The sequence below is a fragment of the Pelobates fuscus genome, chromosome 4, assembly GCF_036172605.1.
Source record: "Pelobates fuscus isolate aPelFus1 chromosome 4, aPelFus1.pri, whole genome shotgun sequence".
Taxonomy (NCBI): domain Eukaryota; kingdom Metazoa; phylum Chordata; class Amphibia; order Anura; family Pelobatidae; genus Pelobates; species Pelobates fuscus.
Window position 1 is genome coordinate 296874396 of NC_086320.1, and position 26455 is coordinate 296900850.

Consider the following 26455-nt stretch of genomic DNA (forward strand, 5'->3'; position numbering starts at 1 on the left):
CTAAAGCTTAACCAATTGTTAAAACAGATATGAGTGGTGGCACTGGGCAAATAGGCACAGTATCCAATGTGAACCTAACACAGAAGCTGGCAGGCAGGCAACTGCTCTTCTATTACAGTGGAAACACAATTTTGGTTGTAAAAGCACGCTAAAGAGACACCAGATATGATTGGCAACTGTCAAAGCACGCTGGCACAGGTCTGCAGAGCACACGCTGAAGTAGGCCTGAAACACAGACGCTTGCAGACAACTAACTGCTCTTCTATTACAGTGAAAAAAAATTATTTCTTTTAAATCGAAAGCTTAACCAATTGTTAAAACAGATATGAGTGGTGGCACTGGGCAAATAGGCACAGTATCCAATGTGAACCTCACACAGAAGCTGGCAGGCAGGCAACTGCTCTTCTATTACAGTGGAAACAAAATTTTGGTTGTAAAAGCACGCTATAGAGACACCAGATATGATTGGCAACTGTCAAAGCACGCTGGCACAGGTCTGCAGAGCACACGCTGAAGTAGGCCTGAAACACAGACGCTTGCAGACAACTAACTGCTCTTCTATTACAGTGAAAAAAATATATTTATTTTAAATGTAAAGCTTAACCTATTGTTAAAACAGATATGAGTGGTGGCACTGGGCAAATAGGCACAGTATCCAATGTGAACCTCACACAGAAGCTGGCAGGCAGGCAACTGCTCTTCTATTACAGTGAAAAAAAAATATTTATTTTAAATGTAAAGCTTAACCTATTGTTAAAACAGATATGAGTGGTGGCACTGGGCAAATAGGCACAGTATCCAATGTGAACCTCACACAGAAGCTGGCAGGCAGGCAACTGCTCTTCTATTACAGTGGAAACAAAATTTTGGTTGTAAAAGCACGCTAAAGAGACACCAGATATGATTGGCAACTGTCAAAGCACGCTGGCACAGGTCTGCAGAGCACACGCTGAAGTAGGCCTGAAACACAGACGCTTGCAGACAACTAACTGCTCTTCTATTACAGTGAAAAAAAATTATTTCTTTTAAATCTAAAGCTTAACCAATTGTTAAAGCAGATATGAGTGGTGGCACTGGGCAAATAGGCACAGTATCCAATGTGAACCTCACACAGAAGCTGGCAGGCAGGCAGGCAACTGCTCTTCTATTACAGTGGAAACAAAATTTTGGTTGTAAAAGCACGCTAAAGAGACACCAGATATGATTGGCAACTGTCAAAGCACGCTGGCACAGGTCTGCAGAGCACACGCTGAAGTAGGCCTGAAACACAGACGCTTGCAGACAACTAACTGCTCTTCTATTACAGTGAAAAAAAATTATTTCTTTTAAATCGAAAGCTTAACCAATTGTTAAAACAGATATGAGTGGTGGCACTGGGCAAATAGGCACAGTATCCAATGTGAACCTCACACAGAAGCTGGCAGGCAGGCAACTGCTCTTCTATTACAGTGGAAACAAAATTTTGGTTGTAAAAGCACGCTATAGAGACACCAGATATGATTGGCAACTGTCAAAGCACGCTGGCACAGGTCTGCAGAGCACACGCTGAAGTAGGCCTGAAACACAGACGCTTGCAGACAACTAACTGCTCTTCTATTACAGTGAAAAAAAAATATTTATTTTAAATGTAAAGCTTAACCTATTGTTAAAACAGATATGAGTGGTGGCACTGGGCAAATAGGCACAGTATCCAATGTGAACCTCACACAGAAGCTGGCAGGCAGGCAACTGCTCTTCTATTACAGTGAAAAAAAAATATTTATTTTAAATGTAAAGCTTAACCTATTGTTAAAACAGATATGAGTGGTGGCACTGGGCAAATAGGCACAGTATCCAATGTGAACCTCACACAGAAGCTGGCAGGCAGGCAACTGCTCTTCTATTACAGTGAAAAAAAAAATTTATTTTAAATGTAAAGCTTAACCTATTGTTAAAACAGATATGAGTGGTGGCACTGGGCAAATAGGCACAGTATCCAATGTGAACCTCACACAGAAGCTGGCAGGCAGGCAACTGCTCTTCTATTACAGTGAAAAAAAAATATTTATTTTAAATGTAAAGCTTAACCTATTGTTAAAACAGATATGAGTGGTGGCACTGGGCAAATAGGCACAGTATCCAATGTGAACCTCACACAGAAGCTGGCAGGCAGGCACCTGCAATTACATTACACAGGAAAAAAAAAAAAAAAAAAAGCAGCCTGATGTTATAGCCCTAAAAAGGGCTTTTTGGGGTGCTGTCCTTACAGCAGACATCAGATGAGTCCTTCAGGATTGTAGTGGACACTGAATACCCTAGCCTAGCTATCAATTTCCCTATGTAATCAGCAGCAGCTAAACTTTCCCTCCTCTCACTAAGCATGCATCTTCCGAATGAATCGAAAATGGATGCTGGGAGGGAGGTTGGAGGGTGTGGAAGGGAGGGAGTGCTGCTGATTGGCTGTAATGTGTCTGCTGACCGAGAGGCACAGGGTCAAAGTTTGCCCAATGATGACGAATAGGGGGCGGATCGAACTGCTCATGTGTCCGCCCGCCGCGGCGAACGCGAACACGCTAATTTCGCCGGGAACTGTTCGCCGGCGGACAGTTCGGTACATCACTATTCCTAAATACTCCTGAACCATATCCAAATAAACTACATAAGCAGCTTTTATTTACCAGCAGACCTGGTTGGACATTTTCATGATAAACAAGGTCTTAGAAAATGGAGTGACACAAAAAAGACTGGTTTATTGTCCGCAGTGTTCCTTAACAATGTGTTGTATCTCTCTTGCCTAACCCTGTCACAGTCAGTAATATCCTGTTGTATTGTAATGTATACTATTAATTATTTACTCTGTAAACATGTCTATTGAAGAACAGTGAGATCAGGGCTGCTACTGTGCTGGGGCCCTTCTGTGGATGTGCAAACATTACAAACAGATTACAGAGTAAGGGAACAAAGCCAATTATTATATGTGTGCAGCGACCATATCAGGCTTATTTACCTGGCTTTTATAATGCTTCGATTAGCCTGCGGTATTTATAACTTCAGGTCCCCAAAGAGTGCATTCTTTATATTCTGACCTATTGAAGTCCTCAGAAGAAAGTTTTTGCTAGTCTAATGAGCATTAACTTTCTTCAGGAAGGAGACAGGTGTTTTTTTGATATTTTATCTTGTTGTAGACACCCACACATTATTATATTTCTGTGCCAGATTCTGTTTATCTTCTAACATACTTTCCCAACCGTAGAAGGATTACATAATTCCTTTGAGTAAGGCCTTTGTTTTTAGAATGGCCTAACTTCTTACCTGGCGTCGCTGCCTACACAGAAGAAGAAATCTCTGAGCAAAGCGTGACGGCTTAAAAGGACATCCTCAGCAAATGATTGCACTGTAGTGGTTATGGTGTTTGGATTATTCCTTTAATAGGTGTTCTTTTTGAATAAAGACTGATAATAAGGATACATTCGATATCAAATCTTAGCATTAGAAATACTTGCTGAGTTAAAGTTTACACCGTTCCCAACAAATATAAAAAAATTATTTATAGTATAAATATGCCCTAAAGTTAGTTTTGCAGTACATTTACCTGTATAAACTTCTCTTCGCTGGCTCTAGTTTATCCTCTTCATCTGGCAGAGCAAATCTAAAAGCCTATTAATAATATTGGACATTAAGAGGTCAAGAAAGCAAAAGGTTACATTTTAGTAGCTAGGGAAGTGATCTGAGCACTAAGAAGGGAATATTTATGGGCTACTGTAGCAGCCTGCTATGATTTGTATAATACAGATGACTGGTTCAGCCAGGAAACTGTACTTACTTTATCTGGATGTTATACCTAAAAACAAACATATTTTTTACATTATTTTGACTGTTTAGAAAGCTGCATGCTTAAAAAAAATTATACAGCTGAGTTTTTTTGTACATAGCTGGTAATATTATCTTATCCAGTCTGCACAGTTGAATTGCTTGGCAATGGTGTATTTTATGTTATCTAGTAAAACTAGCTTAATATAAAAAAAAAAAATAACAAAGTGTAATTTTAAAAATTGTGGCACCAAATCAAGACTGGTATTAGGGACTTCGTTTATCCAGGGCTGAATCAGGTTAGAACATTTGGTGCAGGTTAGCATGATGTTATCACTGTATCAACAACATACATCCTGGTGTATAGAAAACCAATTAGAGACTTTTGTGTCACAGTTTATAGTAACACTTGAAAATAAAATGGTTGCTGTCTCCTCCCTCTGTCTCAGCAAAATACTGCATAGTGTACCCATTGTATTTCCCAATTACCTTTTCACTAATTGTAGTTTTAAAGATATTGCTTAATAATATATGTCAACTTAATTGACTGTCTTGGAGGCCGCAGTTTCTGTGGCATTTATTCAAAGACATTCCTGTTGTAATGACCTCCTAGTTTTATTTATATATTGTGCTTGCTAGGCAGGAAGTTAGTGAAATGATAGCTAGAATGTAATGTAGATAAGTTCTGCATTTTGAGATGAGGAACACACAAGAAATTTAGACTGACTTAGGGAGATCGATAAATGAGCATGCGTAAGGAGACCAAGAGACTAGGCAGCCATGTACAATGTCACTCAGCAGTTGTAAAAGCCAGTGAGATGTTGTCAAGTAAAAAAAGAGTGCTCAACTAGGTTTTAAAATATAATTTCGCCTCTTCATATATCAATACATTTTGGGAACCTGTTTTAAAGAGGGATATGATGTAACTGGAAAAGTTCAGATATACTACAAAACTAATATGAAGAATTTAAGATTTTGTTTATGAAGAAAGACTAAAAAATAGTGAACATTATTAAAAACGCATCTCAGAGGAGATATGATAACATGCTATAAATGTATGGAAGACCAGTACAAATGTCCCTCTTGTAATGTGTTCATTAATAGGACCATTGGCAGAGCAGAGAGAGCCATGGTGCAAGAAATTGCAAAAGGGTGGCTAAAAAGTAAATCCTCAACTGTTGGTGTTTAAATGCCGGGGTACATTTGTGTGTAGTGTTGGAATATAAGAGCAGGGGAGAGTTTGTATAGAATATTGGTGTTTAAATGCAGGGGTGTGTTTGTGTGTAGTGTTGGTGTTTGACTGCAGGGGTGTATTTGTGTACATAGCTGGCGTTTGAATGCTGGGATGTATGGACATATACATATACACTGCCACACACAAATACCGACACAAATGCACATATATACGCCTCTTCCTAGCCCTTCATGTTTGGTGCTCTGTTAGCTGGGATAAACCTAATCTCACTGCCGATCTGACAGGAGTCTGGTCCCACTGTTAAAGGGGCGCAATGTTCGACCAAGGCCCTAAGTGTGAGGGATGCCCAATGGGCCTCCAAGTTTGAGGGTCCTGTGCAGCTACACTGCCTGCACAGCTGGAATTTCTCCAAGTGAATAGGATTGTACCAAGGACATGATGTCACCCATTTCGAACGGTCATTTTATCTATGGGACAATAAATGGTTCAGTATAGAATGAGCAAACAATACATGGAGTATTATCTGCTTAAAGAGTTGTTGGGTTTTTTGTTTATTATTTTAAGATTTAATAACTTTAGGGCAGAGAGGCACTATGGCGTTTTGTATTCCTTGCGCTATAGTTCCTTTATTTTTTATTTTCTTTTTGCCTTCTTTTGGATCATCGGTAGAACTAGAAAAGTTGATGGACTTGAGTCTTTTTTCAGTGTATATTATTATGTGACTATGCAACTACGTAATCTCAACTAGCTGGTGACCCTGAAGATCCCCTTCAAGCTACTTCTTAGCACTCTCATAATCTGATAACAGTGGAGTGAGTGGATGAGTGGTCTGCATTTCTCTGATTCAGGCACAAGTTGTTTGGAGTGCTATTTTCCTATCAATAGGCTTTTGAAATAATGTGTATTGGATACACCCATCCTGTAGAAAGAACTTTAGATTAAAACATTTGACTTGTTCCATCATAGTGCAGATCAAGGTATGTTCAGTTCTGTGAACATTTCTCGTCCATCTTACTTCTCCAGTCCAGATAAAAAAAACAGATCATCAATGAAATGTGTGTATGTCAAAATATAGCTCACAAACAATGACAGCATTCTTGTGATGTCATATACAAACATGAAGGCCCTATCACAGAACCCTGGGCTTACGCCAGTTGTTACCCAATAATTATATAGCTATTGAGAAAATATGGGACAGGAAGCAATAAAATTTTGTAGGAGCAAAGGAAGTGTACATGACCAGAAGAGCTACTCATGTTTCAACAGGAAAAGTGACCAGAATTTATGTAAAATGGGGGAGGCCCACAAAGCACAGATTAGCATAGTTCCAACTTCCAAACTCACCACATTGTCTCCATCATACATTAGGTATATTTGGTGCAACATGGTGTTGAATATTTTATGTATTTTAGTGATATCCATGCAGTTTCTTACTGGTAAAGCTCACTGGTTTACAAGCAGATTGTGGGGAGAGGAGTGTGTTTTGGCATAATTACATACATATTTTATGCCATGGGTTTAAATATAAAAGTTGTTGTATAGTGGCCTTTAATGCTGCCCCATGTGTAGTTTGATTTAAACAAAAAGGAAAGTTATTGTATTTAGCAAGCAAATATAGTACAGTATAAAAATTCAAAATATAAATAACAATGTCATGCACACAAACCCTGAGGATTTATACCCAATGCACAGTAATGAGAGGAAGGAAGTGAAAAGACCCCCCAGCAAGAGGAATGCATTGTCTTTTGTGTCAAACTCCATTACACTGAATGAAAATGAAGCTGCACCCACCCATAGGGAGAAGTAATGGGATTCACACACTCAATGCAGGATTATTCACTAAAGTGAGAATTCAAAATGAAATGAAAGTGAAGTTCAAATTAAAGGTCAAAAATCCCAAACTGGAAAAAATTCTCTCAGTCAGATATGCATTCAGCTCCTCTGGCCTTAACGGGACAGTATAGTCACCAAAACAACGTTAGCTTAATAAAGCGATTTTTGTGTCTAGACCATGCCTCTGAAGTTTCACTGCGGGAGACTGCTGGGACATGAGCTAAACACCAAAACGGCTTCATTAAGTTGTTTTTTTATGTGACTCTAGTGTCCCTTTAAATTTGAAGTTCACTTTGTATTGACTCTGAAAGTGTAGTGAATTGAAAACTGAATCGCAAAAACAGGTAAGAGCTGTAGAATTTTTCCAACTTGGTGATTTTTGCCTAGATTTTGCAGTTTGGTTTTCAATTCACTACAATTTGGTGTTTATGTAATAAACTCCAATGAGGTTAAGAGACTTCTTAGTTTATTCTCTAAACTCCAAACTGTGGTGTTTTAAAATCGTTTCCAACTCAGATATTTTGGCCTGAATTTTGGAAATTGTTTTTTTTTTTTTTGATTTAAACGGCTTTTATTCGTGTCATCGGATATGTATAACAATGCGATAAGATAGTATAATAGGAGACACGCAGGTCTCGCAACAGTGGGAGCAGCCATATAAATATAAAGTGATGAACACCAAAACAATATTAACAAGTAGAAGGTAGTACAGTAGCAACATTGTTAGCTTCGTTACGGTACATGTAGTAAATATGCAAACATCTGTATCCTATAATCGGTTGCAAAAGGGTAGGTTTATCAATTCTGTGTGAGCTAGATAGTGACTGTGTAGTGTATGGACAAGATACGCCAGTCATCATAATGGCCGTGTACAGCCGAGGAGTATCTTTGAAGCGGATAGGGGCTATTATAACATCTGTGATAAGGTTGACCTGAAGAAATAAGTCAGAGAAGAGACTCGTCGTCCTATAAATTATTGAGGGATAATGGGTTTCTATTAGGTCCCATTGCCTCGCGCGGGCCCTATTTTTTTTTTTTTTTTTTTTTAACAAATCATCATTTAGTGAATATATCCCATTATCAGCATTTAAGTTCTGGGAGCCATTTCCATAGTATCCTAAATGTGCTGATTTAAAAAGGCTTATAATGTATATTTAAAAAATGTCAGGGTCAACCTTCTGTAAAAGGAACAATTGCCACAAACACATATATAACGCTTCACATTTGATGAATAAAGTTTTTTTTTGTTTTTGTTTTTTTTAAACAGTAAACCCATTCCTGGCAAGGAGTTTAATTTCATCGCCACACTAGCAAGTTTAGTGTACACTATGCCTTTAAGTGACGTTTTGCATTACCTCTCCTGCTATCAGACTAGCAAACAATATTTGATTTTTACTTTTATTACCATTTTTTATTTAGACAAAATTAGCTAGCTCTCGGGTCGGGTTAAAAATATTCTACATCAATTAAGCAAACAATTATTTTGTTTTGATCTCAAGCTATACGCCTCCTGACTACCGACTATAACAAGGAGCATGGAGTTCTGATAGATTCGGATTAAACTCCCTCCTTGCAATTATTAATCCAATTTATTTAACCCGGGTAACCGCATCCTGGTTTTACTGTCATCTTCCCCATTCAAAACTCAGCTCATTTCCCTCTTCCTCCTGGATAGAAACCAACAGCACAGCAACCAGGAGTGACTCCCTCTCCCCCCAGGCAATAGAACTTTCAATGGAGGGCAATAAATCAAGACGTGTTCCCTCTCAGTATGACAGATGGCATCACCCTGCGTCAGCTTGCTTGACCAGCCAATTTATCATCACACACTCTCCCTTCAAAACCCCCACCGCCATCAGCAGCAGACATGAAGACCAGGGACTATGTGGCAAACTCACTACCGGTAGTAGAACTTTATGTATCATAATCCACTTTGCAAAGTCAACGTTCCAGCCTTGAACAATGTATCACAGTACCAACCCTGTGCACCGCCCCACCCCTGCCCCCAACCTGGAGGAGGAGAATTCACTTCACTACTTCTTTGTTTAGACTTTTTTTCCTGTACCTTTAACACCCATGGACAGTAAATTAGATTAAGTTTGGGCACAAATAGGACAGGAAGCCCCCATTGTGTAGTTACTGTTGTGATAGTTTTTGTTGGAGCATCATTACTGTAGATCAGAGATCTGATTCCCAGTTGGAGGGGTTTGAGATGTACGAGTCTGTATGAAGAATTCTATCTAAATATCTTTTTTGGGGGGGGGATCTGTTTAGGGGAGATGGACGAGGAACGACCCCGGTCTCAGACTGTGAACACCACAGCAAGCACCTACAGTGAGAATTTCTCGAGTACTGCCAGCTTCGCCTATGACAAGCTCTTTCTCAGGACTGCACCTGGATTGCTCCTGCTGGCTGAAATTGTGAGTATATTATTTTTATTTATCTTAATCTTACAGCTGCATCTGTAGCCGTACAGCTGCTATAAAACGTGTTTGGTTTGTATCTGAGTTTCTCTCCTCTACTGTAAGAGGCTGTAACACTATTAATCCTGTTCCATCAATGGGTTGATGTGATAAATTGATTTCTATGGAAGCTGCAAGCAGACGGAAACAGCAAAGAATCTGCAGGACTGCAACTCCCATTACTTTGCAGCTGTAGTTGGAGTGCAAGTCCTATCACTCTTAGCCGGTGACCATAGGAAAGTTGGCTAACGGTTTTGTTTTGTTTTTTTCTGCATATCTAGATAGAAGGATTTTCTCTCGGTCCTTTAAATTATTACTACATGTCTACATGTTATAAGTTAATTATGAAATTATTATTAGATTAAGGAAATCACTGCAGATGAAGAGGCAAGGAGCCATGGTGGTGGTCACTGACCTAGGTTACAGTTAATATATGATATCTGGGACACCTGTGTTGATTAGAAGTGCTAATGTAAAACAAGGTGAGATCTTGGTCTTGATTCTCATCGTATAGTGAGTGTCCATGCTATTTATTATTATTTTTTTTTTTTTTATTAATTCTTGTAAAACTTTCTATTTACTAAATTGAGGTGATGTGGCAAAGGACTATGAGATGCACTCTGCAAGTATCCTAAGGTCAGCATTTCCCAACATGTTCAGTTAGATTGTTAAATAAAACTTAGAATACACATAAAATATGTTGGGAAACAAAAAATCAAGGTACATTCCGATTTTTAATATTTTCTGTATTAGTTATCAAATGTATAGCAAAAACACCAGGGAAAACAAACGTAAAATGGGCACAAGCTCATTACAGTCCTGCGGAATCTGTTGGCGTTATTATAATGATGAATAATGATGTAATAATAATTATAGAATGCTCCTATGGATGAGTGGGATCTCATGCTATGGTGAAAAGCTGCAAAAATACAAAATAGTTTGGTTGGTTCATATGTTACCTATGCACTTGAAGTGGAGGGGTCTGAGTTTTCAAGCAACAGTTCACTGCAAAGAAGGGAGGCTAAAAATGATTGGAGTGAAAACTTTGGTAATTCTGTTTATCTAGATATTTCCCATGACATTCAACTGCTGAAGTGTTTATGGTGTTTGAAAATAACCAATAACTTGTCAAAGAAATACTCCAAAGTTTTATTCCTTGGTGTAATTTCAACTCTGAGTACAGTGGGATAGTGAAAGCAGGTCATTTTAAATAACTTGTACTTTGCAAATATTGTATTGAAAATTGTCATCTAAACTATTTCAGTAATCCCTGACGCTCCTTCCTTTCACCTGTTTTTAAAGTTACACAGTCTTATTCATGGTTTTTATCTTTAGTTGCTACCCATATGGGCCTCTTCTCCAGTATTTTATAACACAAAGTTTTGACTCAAATTGTCAAACACTGCACATACATGCACCATAACCACTTAATATTAGTATAGTGGTCATGGTGCCTGAAGTAACTCTTTTTAAACTGTAAATTGTGGTGTGTATAACAAAAAAACAACAAAACAAAAAAAAAACTCCACAGAATTGCAAATTTTAGACCAAATATCTGCTTTTGAAACATTTTCAGTGTGTATCTTTTTTTTGTTTTTGTTTTTGTTTTCATTCCCCATCTTTGCTTTTTTACCTTAACATTTTTAGATTTGGTTTTACACACCTAAGCCACAACATTAACACCACCTCCCTATTATGTAGGTCCCCCTCGTACTGCCAAAACAACTCTGATGCATCATGTCTGGCACCCACATTAGCAGCAGATCCTTTAAGGCAGGGATGCCCAAAAGGGAGATCTCCAGGTGTTTTAGAACTCCAACTCCCATGATGCTTTGTCATTCTAAAAACATGCAAAGCATCATGGGAGTTCTAGTTCTAAAACACCTGGAGATCTACCTTTTGGGCACCCTTGCTTTAAAGGAACATTATGATACAAACATGTATTCCTAACACTATAGTGCTAAAGTGGCTGTTTAGGTTAACGTCTCCCTCTCTATGAATTAAAAATGCATTTAAACTTTCCTTTTCTCCCTTGCCGTGGCTGGCCCAACTTAATGGCTGAGACCATTGGGAGGCTATTGTGCATGCAAGAGGAAAACACAGCACTGCGCCAATCAGCATATGCTCATAGAGATGGACTGAATTTATGCATCTCTATGGGGAGCGTTCAGGGTCTCTTTGCAGAGCATGGAGACACTGAACGTAGGTGCTACACAATATGCAGCACTGGACTAGAAAGCACCAGCACTTCTGGTGGCCGTCTGAGTGACTGCCACTAAAGGTGTTACAAGGCAGCAATGTAAACACTGCCTTTGCAGGAACAGGCTATAGACGTCATAACCACTACATGGTGACTTTAGTATTCCATTAACTTCCGCAAGTTGCGAGGTGGGGCCTACGTGGATCGTATTTGCTGTTCCAGTAAATCCCATAGATTCTCAGTCGGATTTAGATCTGGACAATTTGTTGGCCAAGGCAACACCTTAAACTCTTTGTCAAGTTTCACAAACCATTTCGGAGTAATTTTTTGCAGTGTGGCAGGGTGCATTATTCTGCTGAAAGAGGCCACTGCCATCATGGACCTAAAGGATTTTAGGTAGGTGCTACGTGTAAAAGTAAAATCCACATGTACATCAGGATCCAAGCATGGGCGTAGGAACCCAAAGAAATCTGGGGGGGGATAGCATTTTTACTTGCCGGGTATATTCTTATTCAGTAAACTAGGAGTTGTTTATCCCATTGTACAGCGCTACGGAATTTGCAGTCGCTATATAAATGATTAAATAATAACATTAAAGGGTCACTACAGGGAAGGGGTTTTACTTACCCGGATACAGCGCCGGGATCCTCCTGATTAGAACCACCCCTACCCTTCCCATGAATATTAGAACCACCCCTATCCCTTCCATGCACAAAAGAACCCCACCTACTCCTTCCACGCATATTAATCCCCCTACCCCTTCCACGCATATTAGAACCCACTCTACCCCTTCCATTCATATTAGTACTCCCCTAACCCCTTCCAATAATTTTTCTACCTCCCCCCTCCTCCCATCCATATTAGTAGCCCCCCTAAAACCTTCCAATTATTTTTCTACCTACCCCTCTCCCCCTATCCTTATTAGGAGCCCCCGTAACCCTTTCCAATTATTTTTCTGCCATGTTAACTAACGCCAGTGCTGGAGTGCCGCCGTGTTTACATTAAAAGGCCTGCAGGGACAGGCTATAGACACCAGAACCACTACATTAAGCTGCAGTGGTTCTGGGGACTATAGTGTTTCTTTAATGTGAGGTAAATTAGAGATTAGTGCCACGAATAATATGCTAGATTGCCTACTTACAACCAGATGAGGATGATGATGATGGGCTCTAGCTGCAGTCTGGCTCCACTGGTCTGGTGTAGAACAGGCTCTCTGGAGGCTGTTTGTAACTGTGGTCACAAAAATCAATGTCCTGGTAGAACGGGAAGCAGCTCCATTTTTTGGGGGGGTGCCCTTTACACAGCTCAAGGTCTGGGTCCCAGGGTCCACCTTCATGTTCCACCAATGAGTTTGTTCACAGGAGGTGGAGTGTGTAGGGGATGTCCTGATATGTGTGAATCTGTGTTTGTATGTGTAAGGGCTGCAAGGTGTGTTTCTGTGTATGTACGTGATGCAGTGTGTGCGTCTGTGAGGGGTGCATTGAGTGTGTGTAAGGAATGCATTGTGTGTTTCTGTGTGTGTAAGGGTTGCATGATTGTGTGATTGTGTGATGGATGTCAATCTCTCTCCCTCCCTTGTCACTCTCTTTCTCCCCCACCCTCCCTCCCTTGTCACTCTCTTTCTCCCCCACCCTCCCTCCCTTGTCACTCTCTTTCTCCCCCACCCTCCCTCCCTTGTCACTCTCTTTCTCCCCCACCCTCCCTCCCTTGTCACTCTTTCTCCCTTGTCACTCTCTTTCTCACCCTCCCTCCCTCCCTTGTCACTCTCTTTCTCACCCTCCCTCCCTCCCTTGTCACTCTCTTTCTCACCCTCCCTCCCTCCCTCCCTTGTCACTCTCTTTCTCACCCTCCCTCCCTTGTCACTTTCTTTCTCCCCCTCTCTCCCTCCCTTGTCACTTTCTTTCTCCCCCTCCCTCCCTCCCTTGTCACTTTCTTTCTCCCCCACCCTCCCTCCCTTGTTGTCACTTTCTTTTTCCCTCCCTCCCTCCCTTGTCACTTTCTCTTTCCCTCCCTCCCTCCCTCCCTTGTCACTTTCTCTTTCCCTCCCTCCCTCCCTTGTCACTTTCTCTTTCCCTTCCTCCCTCCCTTGTCACTTTCTCTTTCCCTCCCTCCCTCCCTTGTCACTTTCTCTTTCCCTCCCTCCCTCCCTTGTCACTTTCTCTTTCCCTCCCTCCCTCCCTTGTCACTTTCTCTTTCCCTCCCTCCCTCCCTTGTCACTTTCTCTTTCCCTCCCTCCCTCCCTTGTCACTTTCTCTTTCCCTCCCTCCCTCCCTTGTCACTTTCTCTTTCCCTCCCTCCCTCCCTCCCTCCCTTGTCACTTTCTCTTTTCCCTCCCTCCCTCCCTCCCTTGTCACTTTCTCTTTCCCTCCCTCCCTCCCTCCCTTGTCACTTTTTTTTCTCCCCCTCCCTCCCTCCCTTGTCATTCTCTTCCGCCCCCCTCCCCTACCTATGTTGTAGCGTGGCCGAGCCCTGTATGGTCTGCGGGTACAGGGAGATTTTGTTTCCTGTACCCGGCCGGACTAACAGTAAGTGCACACTCAGTGTGCACTTCCTGTTAGTCCGGCCGGGTACAGGAGACAGATGCTCCCTGTACCCGCGGACCATACAGGGCTCCGCCACGCTACAGTGAGGGAGTGACACTGTCCCTCCTGTCAGCCCCTCTCCTCATGCTGCGCCCAGGCGGTGCACCCTCATGGATGCACCAGCCCGGGCAAAGCTGCAGCCGCCTGAGGCTCTCTGCAGAGCGCTTGGGCGGCTGCAGCATGAGGGGGCCGGCGGAGCTGGGGGGGGGAATAGCCGTCCATAGCAGTGCCAGCAAGGGGAGTGCCTGGAATGTCAGTATGGATGTCATCAGCAAGATCATGAATACGGCGCAAAACTGTTGTTGGAATGTGGCTCAGTTTCATTGTTTTACTCAACTTAAAATACATGGCACAATTTCTTTTGCACATGGTTTTATTAGTGATTCCCCAATTGTGTGTGCTTCTCCTGCAAGTGCTATGTGGTAACTCACTCTGTAAGAAGCCTCTGTGTAGCATTTTGAAATTTTTTAATCATAAAATGTTTACTCTTCTGATACTCCTTTTTAGCTTTTGCTTAAAAAAGTCAGTGTCTTTATCTTTGTACTCTGCGTGGTTTTGCTCAAAATGACTACGTAATTTAACAGATGCTAATGAACTGTTTGGCAATATTTTATTGCAAAGTACGCATTGTGCTTCAGGACAATCTTCATTTCTGGCACTTGTGAATCCAAATAACAAGTAGCTACCATCATATTTTCTTTTCTTTGTTTGCGAAGTTTGGCTAGCATTGTGTGCTATTTATTTATTTTTTGACTTGTCACTTGTCTCTGCTATTTGAGGAACAGTAGATTCAACTATTTCGGGCATGTTTTTTCTGGATTTATAGTTGTATCTTCTTTCTCTGTTTCTATAAGTGCCAAAGAGGTAGAAGTAGTAGTAATTTTTCTCTGAAGAGTTCCCTGCTTTAACCAGCTTTCCAAGTTCATGGTGGTTTATTGGCTTAAAAAAAAAAAAAAATTTTTGAAAACTACACATCTCACAACCTGACTGAAAAGGATTCTGATTTTGATAACGCTCTTAAAAAGAACTGGACTTAAGCAGGATTTTTGAGTTCGACTTGGAGCAAAAAGATTTGAACACTTTGAAAAATACAGTTAACAGTTTCTTGCCCCTGACAGTCTTTCTATTTCCCTACCGTGCTGATGGCAGGGCGGGCTTAAGATCACGCTCCTGTGATCTCTCATGAGATCGCTGTTGCCGGATCTCTGCTGTTTCTGACCTTCCAGGAACAGCAGGTAGCGGCGGTCATCTTGGATGTGGCAAAATGCCGCAGAACCCCAATGTTGTTCTCCTGGAACCCTAGGGTCTTGCGGAACACTAATTTGGAAACGCTGGTCTATGTAGTCAAGAAACAATATAGAAAGCACTAAGACTCGTAAGATTTTTTGACAGCTGTCCCTTCAAAACAATTTTTAGTAGAACTATCCTTTCAACAAGTTTTGAAAGTAAGTGTATAATTTTTAAATATATGTACAAAAATGATGAAAATCTTATCCCAATCTTTAGTATCCTTCAGCCATATCAATGTACCTTGGGTCAGACAGTGTTTGAAAAATCTATCTTTCTAGTTTATGTGCAGGGAGTGAAGTAGGGAAGACCAGAGACTGTCTGACCAAAGGTGTGTATGTGTGTGTGTGTGTGTGTGTGTGTGTGTGTATGTATAGATAGATATATCTATATATACCGTATAAGCCGAGTTTTTCAGCACATTTTTTGTGCTGAAAAACCCCAACTCTGCTTATACTCTAGTCAATTGTCTGTATTATGGCAATTTACATTGCCATAATACAGACAATGGGGCTGTGTAGGAGGGGGCTGGCAGGGAGCTCTTACTTACCTCTCCTGCAGCTCCCTCCGCCTCCGCGCCGGTCCGTTCAGCACCTCTGTCAGCTCCCAGTGTAAGTCTCGCGAGAGCCGCGGGGTCATAGTGCGGCCGCGAGACTTACACTGGGAGCTGCATGGACCGGCGCGGAGGAGGAGGGAGCTGACAGGAGCTGCAGGAGAGGTAAGTAACAGCTCTGCCAGCCCCCCTCCTACACAGCCCATCCACTGGACCAGTGAGAGCCCCCCTCCCTGCCATGTATCAAGTAGGGAGGAGGGACGAAAAAAAATAAAATAATAATAAAGTAAAAAATAATAATTAAATTAAATAAAAAATAATAATAACATTTTTTAAAATAATTAAAAAATAATAATAAAATTGCCCACCCCCCACCAAGGCTCTGCAACACGCACTCATACACGCACACAATGCACTCATACACGCACACAATGCACTCATACACGCACACAATGCACTCATACACGCACTCATACACGCACACAATGCACTCATACACGCACACAATGCACTCATACACGCACACAATGCACTCATACACGCACACAATGCACTCATACACGCACACAATGCACTCATACACGCACACAATGCACTCATACACGCACTGCACTCATACACGCACTGCACTCATACACACACACACACACACACACACACACTGCACTCATACACACACACACTGCACTCATACACACACACTGCACTCATACACACACACTGCACTCATACACACACACTGCACTCATACACACACACTGCACTCATACACACACACTGCACTCATACACACACACTGCACTCATACACACACACTGCACTCATACACACACACACTGCACTCATACACACACACACTGCACTCATACACACACACTGCACTCATACACACACACTGCACTCATACACACACACACTGCACTCATACACACACACACTGCACTCATACACACACACACACACTGCACTCATACACACACACACACTGCACTCATACACACACACACACACTGCACTCATACACACACACACACACTGCACTCATACACACACACACACACTGCACTCATACACACACACACACACTGCACTCATACACACACACACACACTGCACTCATACACACACACACACACTGCACTCATACACACACACACACTGCACTCATACACACACACACACTGCACTCATACACACACACACACTGCACTCATACACACACACACACTGCACTCATACACACACACACACTGCACTCATACACACACACACACTGCACTCATACACACACACACACTGCACTCATACACACACACACACTGCACTCATACACACACACACACTGCACTCATACACACACACACACTGCACTCATACACACACACACACACTGCACTCATACATACATACACACTGCACTCATACATACATACACACACACACTGCACTCATGCACACACACTGCACCCATACACACACACACACTGCACTCATACACACGCACGCACACACACACACACACACTGCACTCATACACACACACACACACTGCACTCATACACACACACACACACGCACTCATATACACGCGCACACACACACACACGCACTCATATACACACACACACACACACACACACACTGCACTCATACACACACACACACATACACACACACACTGCACTCATGCACTCATACACACACTGCACTCATGCACTCATACACACACTGCACTCATGCACTCATACACACACTGCACTCATGCACTCATACACACACTGCACTCATGCACTCATACACACACACACACACTTCATTATATATATATACACACACACACTTCATTATATATATACACACACACACACTTCATTATATATACACACACACACACACTTCATTATATATACACACACACACACACTTCATTATATACACACACGCTGCATTCATACACACTTCATTATATACACACACACACGCTTCATTCATACACACACGCTGCATTCATACACACACACACGCTGCATTCATACACACACGCTGTAAATAAATATTCAATTAATATAATTTTTTTTAGGATCTAATTTTATTTAGAAATTTACCAGTAGCTGCTGCCTTTCCCACCCTAGTCTTATACTCGAGTCAATACGTTTTCCCAGTTTTTTGGGGTAAAATTAGGGGCCTTGGCTTATATTCGGGTCGGCTTATACTCGAGTATATACGGTATATCTCTATATCTCTCCTAGAATGCTGTCATATACTAAATGTAGGGGGGGGGGGGTTTGTGTTTTTTTTTTTTTTTTAATTATCTAATATATTGAAAAATATTTACATAAAAAAAATCTAAATTTGAAATGGCGACAAAGGGTTTTAATAATATATTATTAAAACTTTTTTTATTTATATTTTTCAGTATATTAGATAATTCGATAGTTTTAAAAGTTTATCCAAAATAATAAATCAAGGCCAACATTTGCATATGATGTTGTACCCTGGTGAGGTATAATTTTAAGCCTAAGGTGACAAAGGCGTAGCGCACGTACTAAAGAGAATTGATGTCTGGATGCAAGCCATGTTAGTCTCCTGATAAGTATCTTCATAGAAGTGAAATGTCCTTTTTGTTTATAATGTGACAAGCTGGCTGCTTGTTGGAAAAAACATTTTAACTGTATGGCCAGTCCATATTTGAGCAGCTGCCCCAATTGGGTAGACTTCAAACAAGGCAAATGTTTTGTGAAAGTCAACCACTTCTTTTGTTTCTGGATGCCTGAAATTCCTAAGGCAATAGTCACACAAATCCAGTTGAGGCTGCTGCGTTGGTCCAAACTACTGGAGAGTTGTCTGACAGTGGCAGAAGAAACATGAACCTCCCTTCCAGTTGGCATCTTTGCCACTTGTTCAGATCTGCCCTTGTGTAGGCAGCTAGAGATAGTTTACAATCATCGTCAGGAAGTCCTGGTAAAAGACAAAATAGTCTCTCTGGGTACAATACTTTTTATGCTGAAGGCATAGCTTAATGAATCCAAGGATGCAATAAACCTTTTCTTGAGTCAAGTTTAATACCTAGGAAAGTAATCCTAGTACCAGGACCTTCTGTCTTCTCTGCTAACATGGGGCACCCAATTTCGTGAACATAACTGTAATGTCCTAAATGCTGTATGGAGTTTTAGCGTTTTTCGCAATAGTCAGGAAATCATCCCAATAATGAATGACTGTTAGCGATTAAGCAGGATCTTAACCCCATGTAGATGCCACATTGAGGGGTGGACACAAGTAAATGGAGTGTATTTGAAATACCAGTTTTCTTTAACCAGGCCCTAGGCCCCGCTAGAACCATAGCCTATATATCTTTATCTGTGGTAGCATATTGGAGCGAGAATTTTTTTGAGTAGAGATGTCAATAATTTAATTAAAATGGTATTATTCAATATTACTCTGGCATGGCCTACGGCAGGGGTAGTTAACCTGGGCCCTACTGCCCACTAGTGGGCGGTCATGGATTTCAGGTGGGTGGTGGTGGGTTCTGCAGAAAACGCCCGGGAGGTCTTGATGGCCATGGACCAAGGACGGCAGGGGAGATCCTTTAATCTCCCCTGCCAGCCTTGCTGTAAACTCTCTCAGGCTGATGAGATCAAATATCTCCTTCACGGGCCCGCTGGCACTTGGTTCCAGCAGAGGCAATGCTCCGTTACAGTGCTGTGCTCGCAGAAGGACAAGAGAATCCACCTGAGGGGGCGGGGCCTGACCGCAAAGCCCTGCGGACGCGTCTCCTTGTGGCTCCCACAACAAATGAAGCCAAAAAACTGCATGTTTCAGCGGGGACGAGACACATACTGCCCTACCCATGGTAAACTGAACTGGGACCTAACTGGGGACGCATTTCATGAGGCCCATCTAAGCGAAATCTCCGCTTCGGCGGCCTACGCACACGGCAGGCGCGGAGGGGGGTTGACCGCTCCCCACGAACCGCAACCCGACTAAGCAGGTTTCTCTCCCCCCCCCACAACCGGTGGGGGTTATCCCGGCCACAGGAGGGCCCCGTCAGGCATTGGGGCACCAAACTCAGCAGAGTCGATCCAGCCTCAAAATGGCGGCGAACGACCACCATGAAAAGACAAGATGACATGCTGGAGAGGCTGGATGCCTTACTTGAGGCTTTCTGGCGCAAGCTGGGCGAATGACAGGCTGCAACAAACCCTCCAGTGGAACTCTCACTGACTACACTACCCCCACGTGCACGGATCGGCGGCACGAGGAACCAAAAACGGCACGCCGGAAAATGACGCCAAAAACAGCGAGATTCCATAACGACACCCAAACCCGCACGACGCCTACACCGGACCACTGCTAAATTCCCAAGCGGGTTGAAGCCAGCCCCACTCAAGCCTCCACCAACGCCAGGCACGACAACCATGTAGAGCCCTCTCCCATACCCACGCCGGGCGGCAAGAGACGCGGAGCTCCGACTAGCAGCTGGAGGAGACCGGGGCAGATGCCCCTTACTGAATACTCTATACTTGACCGGGACTGTGACATACCCGCGGCGGGAGTTGGCTGACCGGACACTTATCACTGCAGATGAGATGAGCGTTTATACCTCATGCTGCCCATGTCAGTGACTGGTGATGGCTTATTGTTTCTATATGTTTTGGGTTTTTTTCCAGCTAATTTCACAAGACTCAAGCATGTCATACACTATTGCTAACATGTACCCAGCCTGTTTACCACTAGACGCAAGCTTGTCATACACTACTGCTAGCACATCTCCAGCCGGTCTACCACAAGACACAATCTTGTAATGCACTAATGCTAACACATACACAGCATGTTTAACACAAGACACTAGCCTGTACTACATTACGGTTTCTCATTTATACTAGAACACCAGTTATACTAAGCTTGTTTAAAATAAAATAAAATGTGCACTTCACAGTCTAACCTGCCTACTTCTATGTACGCTGTGGTGGCGTTTGATTATGTTATGTACCCACCTGCACAATAAAAGTAAAGAATTAAAAAAAGTTCACCTGGAGTTGCAGGCAAAAGTGAACATGCCACCACTGGACCACCAGGGCTTGCAGCATGATGTTTACCATCCCTGGTGGCAATTCTGCCAGGCTGTTACTAATGGTACCTTCGCTGTTAGTTCCTTCATTCTCAGGTTGTTCCTTTTTTCTTCCTCTGAATACTTCAGCTTTCCTGGCTATGGCTGGGACTGGGATATCCTTCTCTTTGGTTCTTCTGTGATCCTCGTTATAGTCCTATGGAACTTGCACTTGCAGAATCCTGGGTTTCAGAGATGGAGAATTCATCGCTCTCTTCCAATTCCTGAGAAATCTACTACTATGGAGAATTTAACCAAGCGTGCGAAAAGAAAATGCTTCCCCACCACCCGAAAACCCTAAACTAGATGACCACCTAGGTCCAAGAGGTAAAGCACTACCTAGGCGCATGACAGGTGAGGCCATGTTAGGTGCCAAGTGGCGATATAGTCTCTATCTATGTTTGGGTCGAGTGACTTGAGGTTACAGATACAGATACTGCTGCATGTCTGCTAAAAAATAGCCAAGGTAGACTGACTGGGGGCCAGACCTCCTATGTACAATCTCCAGTGTCTTGGAAGCAGCCTGTGCTTTGCACCAGTACCTGCCAAGACCCTGGAACCTGAAGTCCTATCCTAGCAACCCCACAATTCAATGTGAGCCAGCATTGGACGGTGTCTGTAGATATGATGGAGGTCCTGTAAATATCCAGACAAATTCTCCTGCAACTCCAGGCTACTGCCTTAATAAATACATTCAAATAAATGTTATAGGTGTTTAAATAATTCATAGAGTGAACTGCTTGTGCTTGCCATTTTTGGAATCTTTTAGACAAACGCCATTTTTCTACTTGTGTAGCAAGCTCCTAGAGCATGAATAAAGGAGCATCGTTCTGTACAAAAATCTTACCCACCCAAAAATACAGATTTTTGGTTTAAAAAAAAACAACACATTCCTTGGAGTGCCATCACTCTATTAGAAAGTATCCTGCTGTTTCAAGATTAGTATTTGATCAATACAAAGGGCGGTGTATGTATGTATGTATGTATATGTGTATATATGAATTAAAAATAATAATTCTTGCTTGTTTTGGTTGCCTTGTACGGTTGTGATTAATTGTATTTAAATGGACATACATACATGTATTTTTATAGAATGTACCAAGGGAAAAAGATAATGGTCAAGTTAATCCAAAGCAATTAAGAATAAAGTGTCACAGTAATCCAGCATTGTATATTTCCACAAGAATTCCTCAAGCGACATTGATTTGACTGTAATGTGTCATTGATTAGAGATTATACATTGAATTGAAAATAATACAGAAAATAACTTGCAATTGCAGTCCGGAACCTCTGATGATAATGATGCTGTCATTATGACTGCACAGGATAAATTGTGGATTTTCTAGTAATTGGATATTTGATCTTGTTTAGAATGTGTTGTATGTCTTTATTTTTTTTTACTTGCTCTTAAATACGTGGTGTCCCAGTGGGGTTGTTCTGGCTAGCAGTTACATTTTAATGTATATTGAGAATTGTTGCTTTGCTTATCGCCTTCTGTTTGCATGTATTACAAGAGATGACGTCCCTAGGAATGTTACAAAAATGCCTTACCAAGCAGTATCTGTGTTTGTTGTTCATTATTTATATTGTTTTCGTTATTAACCCCTTAAGGACACAACTTCTGGAATAAAAGGGAATCATGATGGAATAATTCCGTCATGTGTCCTTAAGGGGTTAATCTTGACAGCAAAGCGTTGAGTAGTGGAAACCAGTTTAGCAAATGGTTGCTGAATGCTTTGTTATATTTGGTACAGTGAGGTGGGGAAAAAGGTATTTCAACCCCTGATTTTAAACGTTGCCCACGGACAAAGAAATGATCAGTGTTACGAAGTGCCCTTCGTCACTTGGGCCTGGAGAGGACTAATTGCCAGCCTCCTGCCATGTGACTATGGCCCCTGTGCTGATTGCTGTATTTTACCCTGCAGAAAGGTTTAGTTGTGTATTTTTGCCGGGGCATTCGGGACTTTCAGTATGTGAGTAGTGCTACCCCAGATAGCTATGCCATGGAGCCTATTCGTGTAACAAAAGACTTTGGCTCCATGGCGATTGAACTGTATGTATGTGATCTGAGCGCCATTCGGTAATAATGTGTGCTCAGATCTAAGCTATCTGGGGATATGTTGCAGGTATATGTTTTATATAGTAATTGTAACATTGTCTAATTTTATGTCTTTTTGCAACCATGTGGTTAATGGAGTCTTGCCTCTGTCCTGGGAGATAATTTGATTACTTCCCAATTACCTCCAGGATAGAGAGGATGGATTGCGATGTCACTGTGGGAGTGTTTTGTTTGTATTGTCTGTGATTAGCTAATATCCAATATGTGTCCCATTGTTCCATCAGGTCCCCTAGGGGAGTGTCCACCTGGTGGACACTTGCATAAATACGGGGCAGGTAGCCCTCAATAAACCAGACCTACTTGCACCTTTCTTGAAGCCTTGGCTCATGCTTAGGGGAAGGGATAACTACACTCTGGGGATTGCTATAATCACATACTCCCCAGAGTCAGCTCTTGCAAGAGCTTGTTTTGTTCCTGGTTCCTGCTCTCTGGATTTAGGAGAGGTTCACCCACTGGAAGCTGGATCCTGGCCTTGGATCCAGGGTGGGTGAGAGACGGTGAGACCCTGGCGCAGCTGCATCACTGGAAGTGGGGTCTGCAGTGCTGATGGTGTCGGTTGGAGTGCTCGGAGTCCTCGGTAAGCGCTAGGAGCATCGATTGGCGGAGGTACTCTGTCGGAGTGCCAGTGGTCCGTCACAACTGGTGGCAGAAGTGGGATGGCGTCCTAGTGCGATGAGAAGCAGCTCTGAGACACCGGTAACGTTGTGGATTTACAAATTGAGGGCAACGCTAGCACTCATGCAGTGCCCCTGTCTACAGGAGGAACTCGGGAGAAGGGATAGAGCTAGCTACCGTGCAGCGTCCCTATCTACAGCAACATGGAGGAAGTGTTTCTCTGGAGGTTGCAGCAACACTTGGCTCAACAGGATGGGCCTGTATCAGAGGAGTGCATATTGGACTGGAGAGATGCCACTCGGAAGGAGCTGTGGTATGAGGCCTTAGAGGAGGTACAGCGGCGGCGAAGAGAGAGCCTTCCCAGTGAACAGCGGTTCCAGGTACTCGTAGCCCTGCAGAGACCCTTCCTAGGAGAACAACCCCTAGATGAGTGGGTGGAGGAACTGTGGGACCTGATTTGGAAGGAGTTGTGGCTGGATGAAGCTTACTGGGCACTAAAGTGGTGCGCAACCCCTGGATAACTAACCACTATCTGCCGGAAGGAGAGGATTATAATGGCCCGGGCTTACTGTGGGAGGCCTTTGAGGAGGGCAATGACTTTGGATGCCCCACAGAATGTCGGCTCTGGGACATCCACGACATCAGGGAAACTCTGCTGGATCTTCCCCGAGCAGACTACCTGGGGCCAGACCTGATTCATCTAGTCACAATGGAGTGGGAGCTGGAGCAGAGCTACCAACATCTGTTCAGCTTAGCACAGCGACCAAGTATACTACCAGGAGTAAGGACAGTCAGTGCTGCTCCCCAGCGGCAGTATACTTTACAGGGAGAGGAGATAACCGGTCTCCCTCCCCAGCGGCGGCATGAGTTCCAGGAGGAGGTGATGCCTGATCCCTCCATCTTACAGCAACCAGCATCCTGGGGAATGGAGGCAACCGGCCTCCCACTCCAACAGCAGCCGGAGATACCGGGAGAGGGGAGAAAACAACCCTAACCACACTGGCGCAGATGGGACCACGGTCTCTGTGCCAGTCCTACAGGGATGCTGGACGGGCGGTCCAGATCCCCAACCTTCCCCGCAGGGATACCAGGAGGAGGAGGTAAGCGAGCCTTCCCCTCCCCTGCTACATCCTGACCGGGTCCTGGGGGCAGTGGATGAGCCTATGATACCCACTGACCCCCTTCCAGCAGAAGAGCTGGCATCCAGGCAGAGTGCTGCTAGCCTCTGCCCTCCCTTTTACCCTTGTCCAGAGCCTGATTTACTGCAGGCTACCCCAGCGGAAGAGCTGGCAGCAGGGCAGAACGCCGATGGGGAGGGAGACCGGTTATCTCCTCTCCCTGTAAAGTATACTGCTGCTGGGGATCTGGCCGGCTGCCCAGCATCCCTGTAGGGCTGGCAGAGACCTCGGTCCCATCTCCGCCTACCATCTGTGGGTCTTCCCAGGACCAGTCTATGAGATCCACTACCTCAGGTACCTCTGGCTGCTGTGGGCAGGGCCGGACTGGCCCACCGGGATGCCGGGAAAATTCCCGGTGGGCCGTGGCACCTGGGGCTGGGCTGACAGCCCCATTCAGTGATCAGGCTCCTGTGATTCCGGCCGGCCATGTGCGAGCTGTGCGGCCGCACAGGACCCCATGGGAGCAGGGGGGGCCAGGCAGCCGGCACAGCTCACACATGGCCGGCCGGGATCATTTTTAAAAAACAAAAAAAATGTGCGGCGGGGGCGGAGCCTAGTGTGGGGCGGGGCCTGGCGGAGCTTGCGGTGCGGCGGGGGCCTAGCTGACTGCAGCATGGGAAGCAGGAAGGAGTCCCTGCTTCCCCAACAACCAGCCTCCAGGAGCTCCAAGGGATGTGGAGGTAAGAAGCAGGTCAGTGTGACTGCCTGTGTAACTGTCTGCCTGTCTGTGTGTGTGTGTGTGTGACTGTCTGCCTGTGTGTGTGACAGTCTGCCTGTCTCTGTATGTGTGGATGTTTGCCTCGGTGTCAGTGACGGTCTGCCTTTTGTGTGTGCATCTGCTAGTGAGTGAGTGAGCGAGCGAGCATCTGTGTGTGTGTGTGTGTGTGTGTCAGTGAGCTCTTCTGTAGGGTGCATGTGTGTATCAATGGGCTTGTCTGTAGGGAGAGTGTGTGCGCATCAGTGAGCTTGTCTGTAGGGAGAGTGCGCATCAGTGAGCTTGTCTGTAGGGAGCGTGTGTGACAGTGAGCTTGTCTGTAGTAAGCTTGTGTGTGTATCAGAGTTTGTCTGTACTAAATTTGTGTGTGTGCCAGTAACCTTGTCTGTGTGTGTCAGTCTGTCAATGAGCCTATTTGTGTGCATCAGTAAGATTGTCTGTCTGCATGTGCGTATAACCCAGGGCCAACAGCTCCAGCATATGGTCTCACAATGGGTCTGAGGATCTCATCTCGGTACCTAATGGCAGTCAGGCTACCTCTGGCAAGTATATGGAGGGTTGTGCGGCCCCCCCAAAGAAATGCCACCCCACACCATTACTGACCCACTGCCAAACCGGTCATGCTGGAGGATGTTGAAGCAGATGTTGAGGCAGCAGAACGTTCTCCACGGCGTCTCCAGACTCTGTCACGTCTGTCACATGTGCTCAGTGTGAACTTGCTTTCATCTGTGAAGAGCACAGGGCGCCATTGGCGAGTTTGCCAATCTTGGTGTTCTCTGGCAAATACAAAATACAAATGCCAAACGTCCTGCACGGTATT

The 26455-nt window shown here is 43.6% G+C and overlaps 1 protein-coding gene across 2 annotated transcripts in view; it reads left to right on the forward strand.

Moving 5' to 3' along the window:
* The first annotated feature begins 8464 nt into the window (after nucleotides 1-8464).
* CMTM8 (CKLF like MARVEL transmembrane domain containing 8) overlaps nucleotides 8465-26455 on the forward strand; it is a 42938-nt gene continuing 24947 nt past the window's right edge. For both annotated transcript variants that reach the window (XM_063450678.1, XM_063450679.1), the window contains exons 1-2: nucleotides 8465-8720; nucleotides 9092-9237. In XM_063450678.1, the coding sequence (XP_063306748.1) occupies nucleotides 8552-8720; nucleotides 9092-9237 (315 nt within the window). In that variant the 5' untranslated portion in view covers nucleotides 8465-8551. The remainder of the gene's footprint in view (nucleotides 8721-9091; nucleotides 9238-26455) is intronic.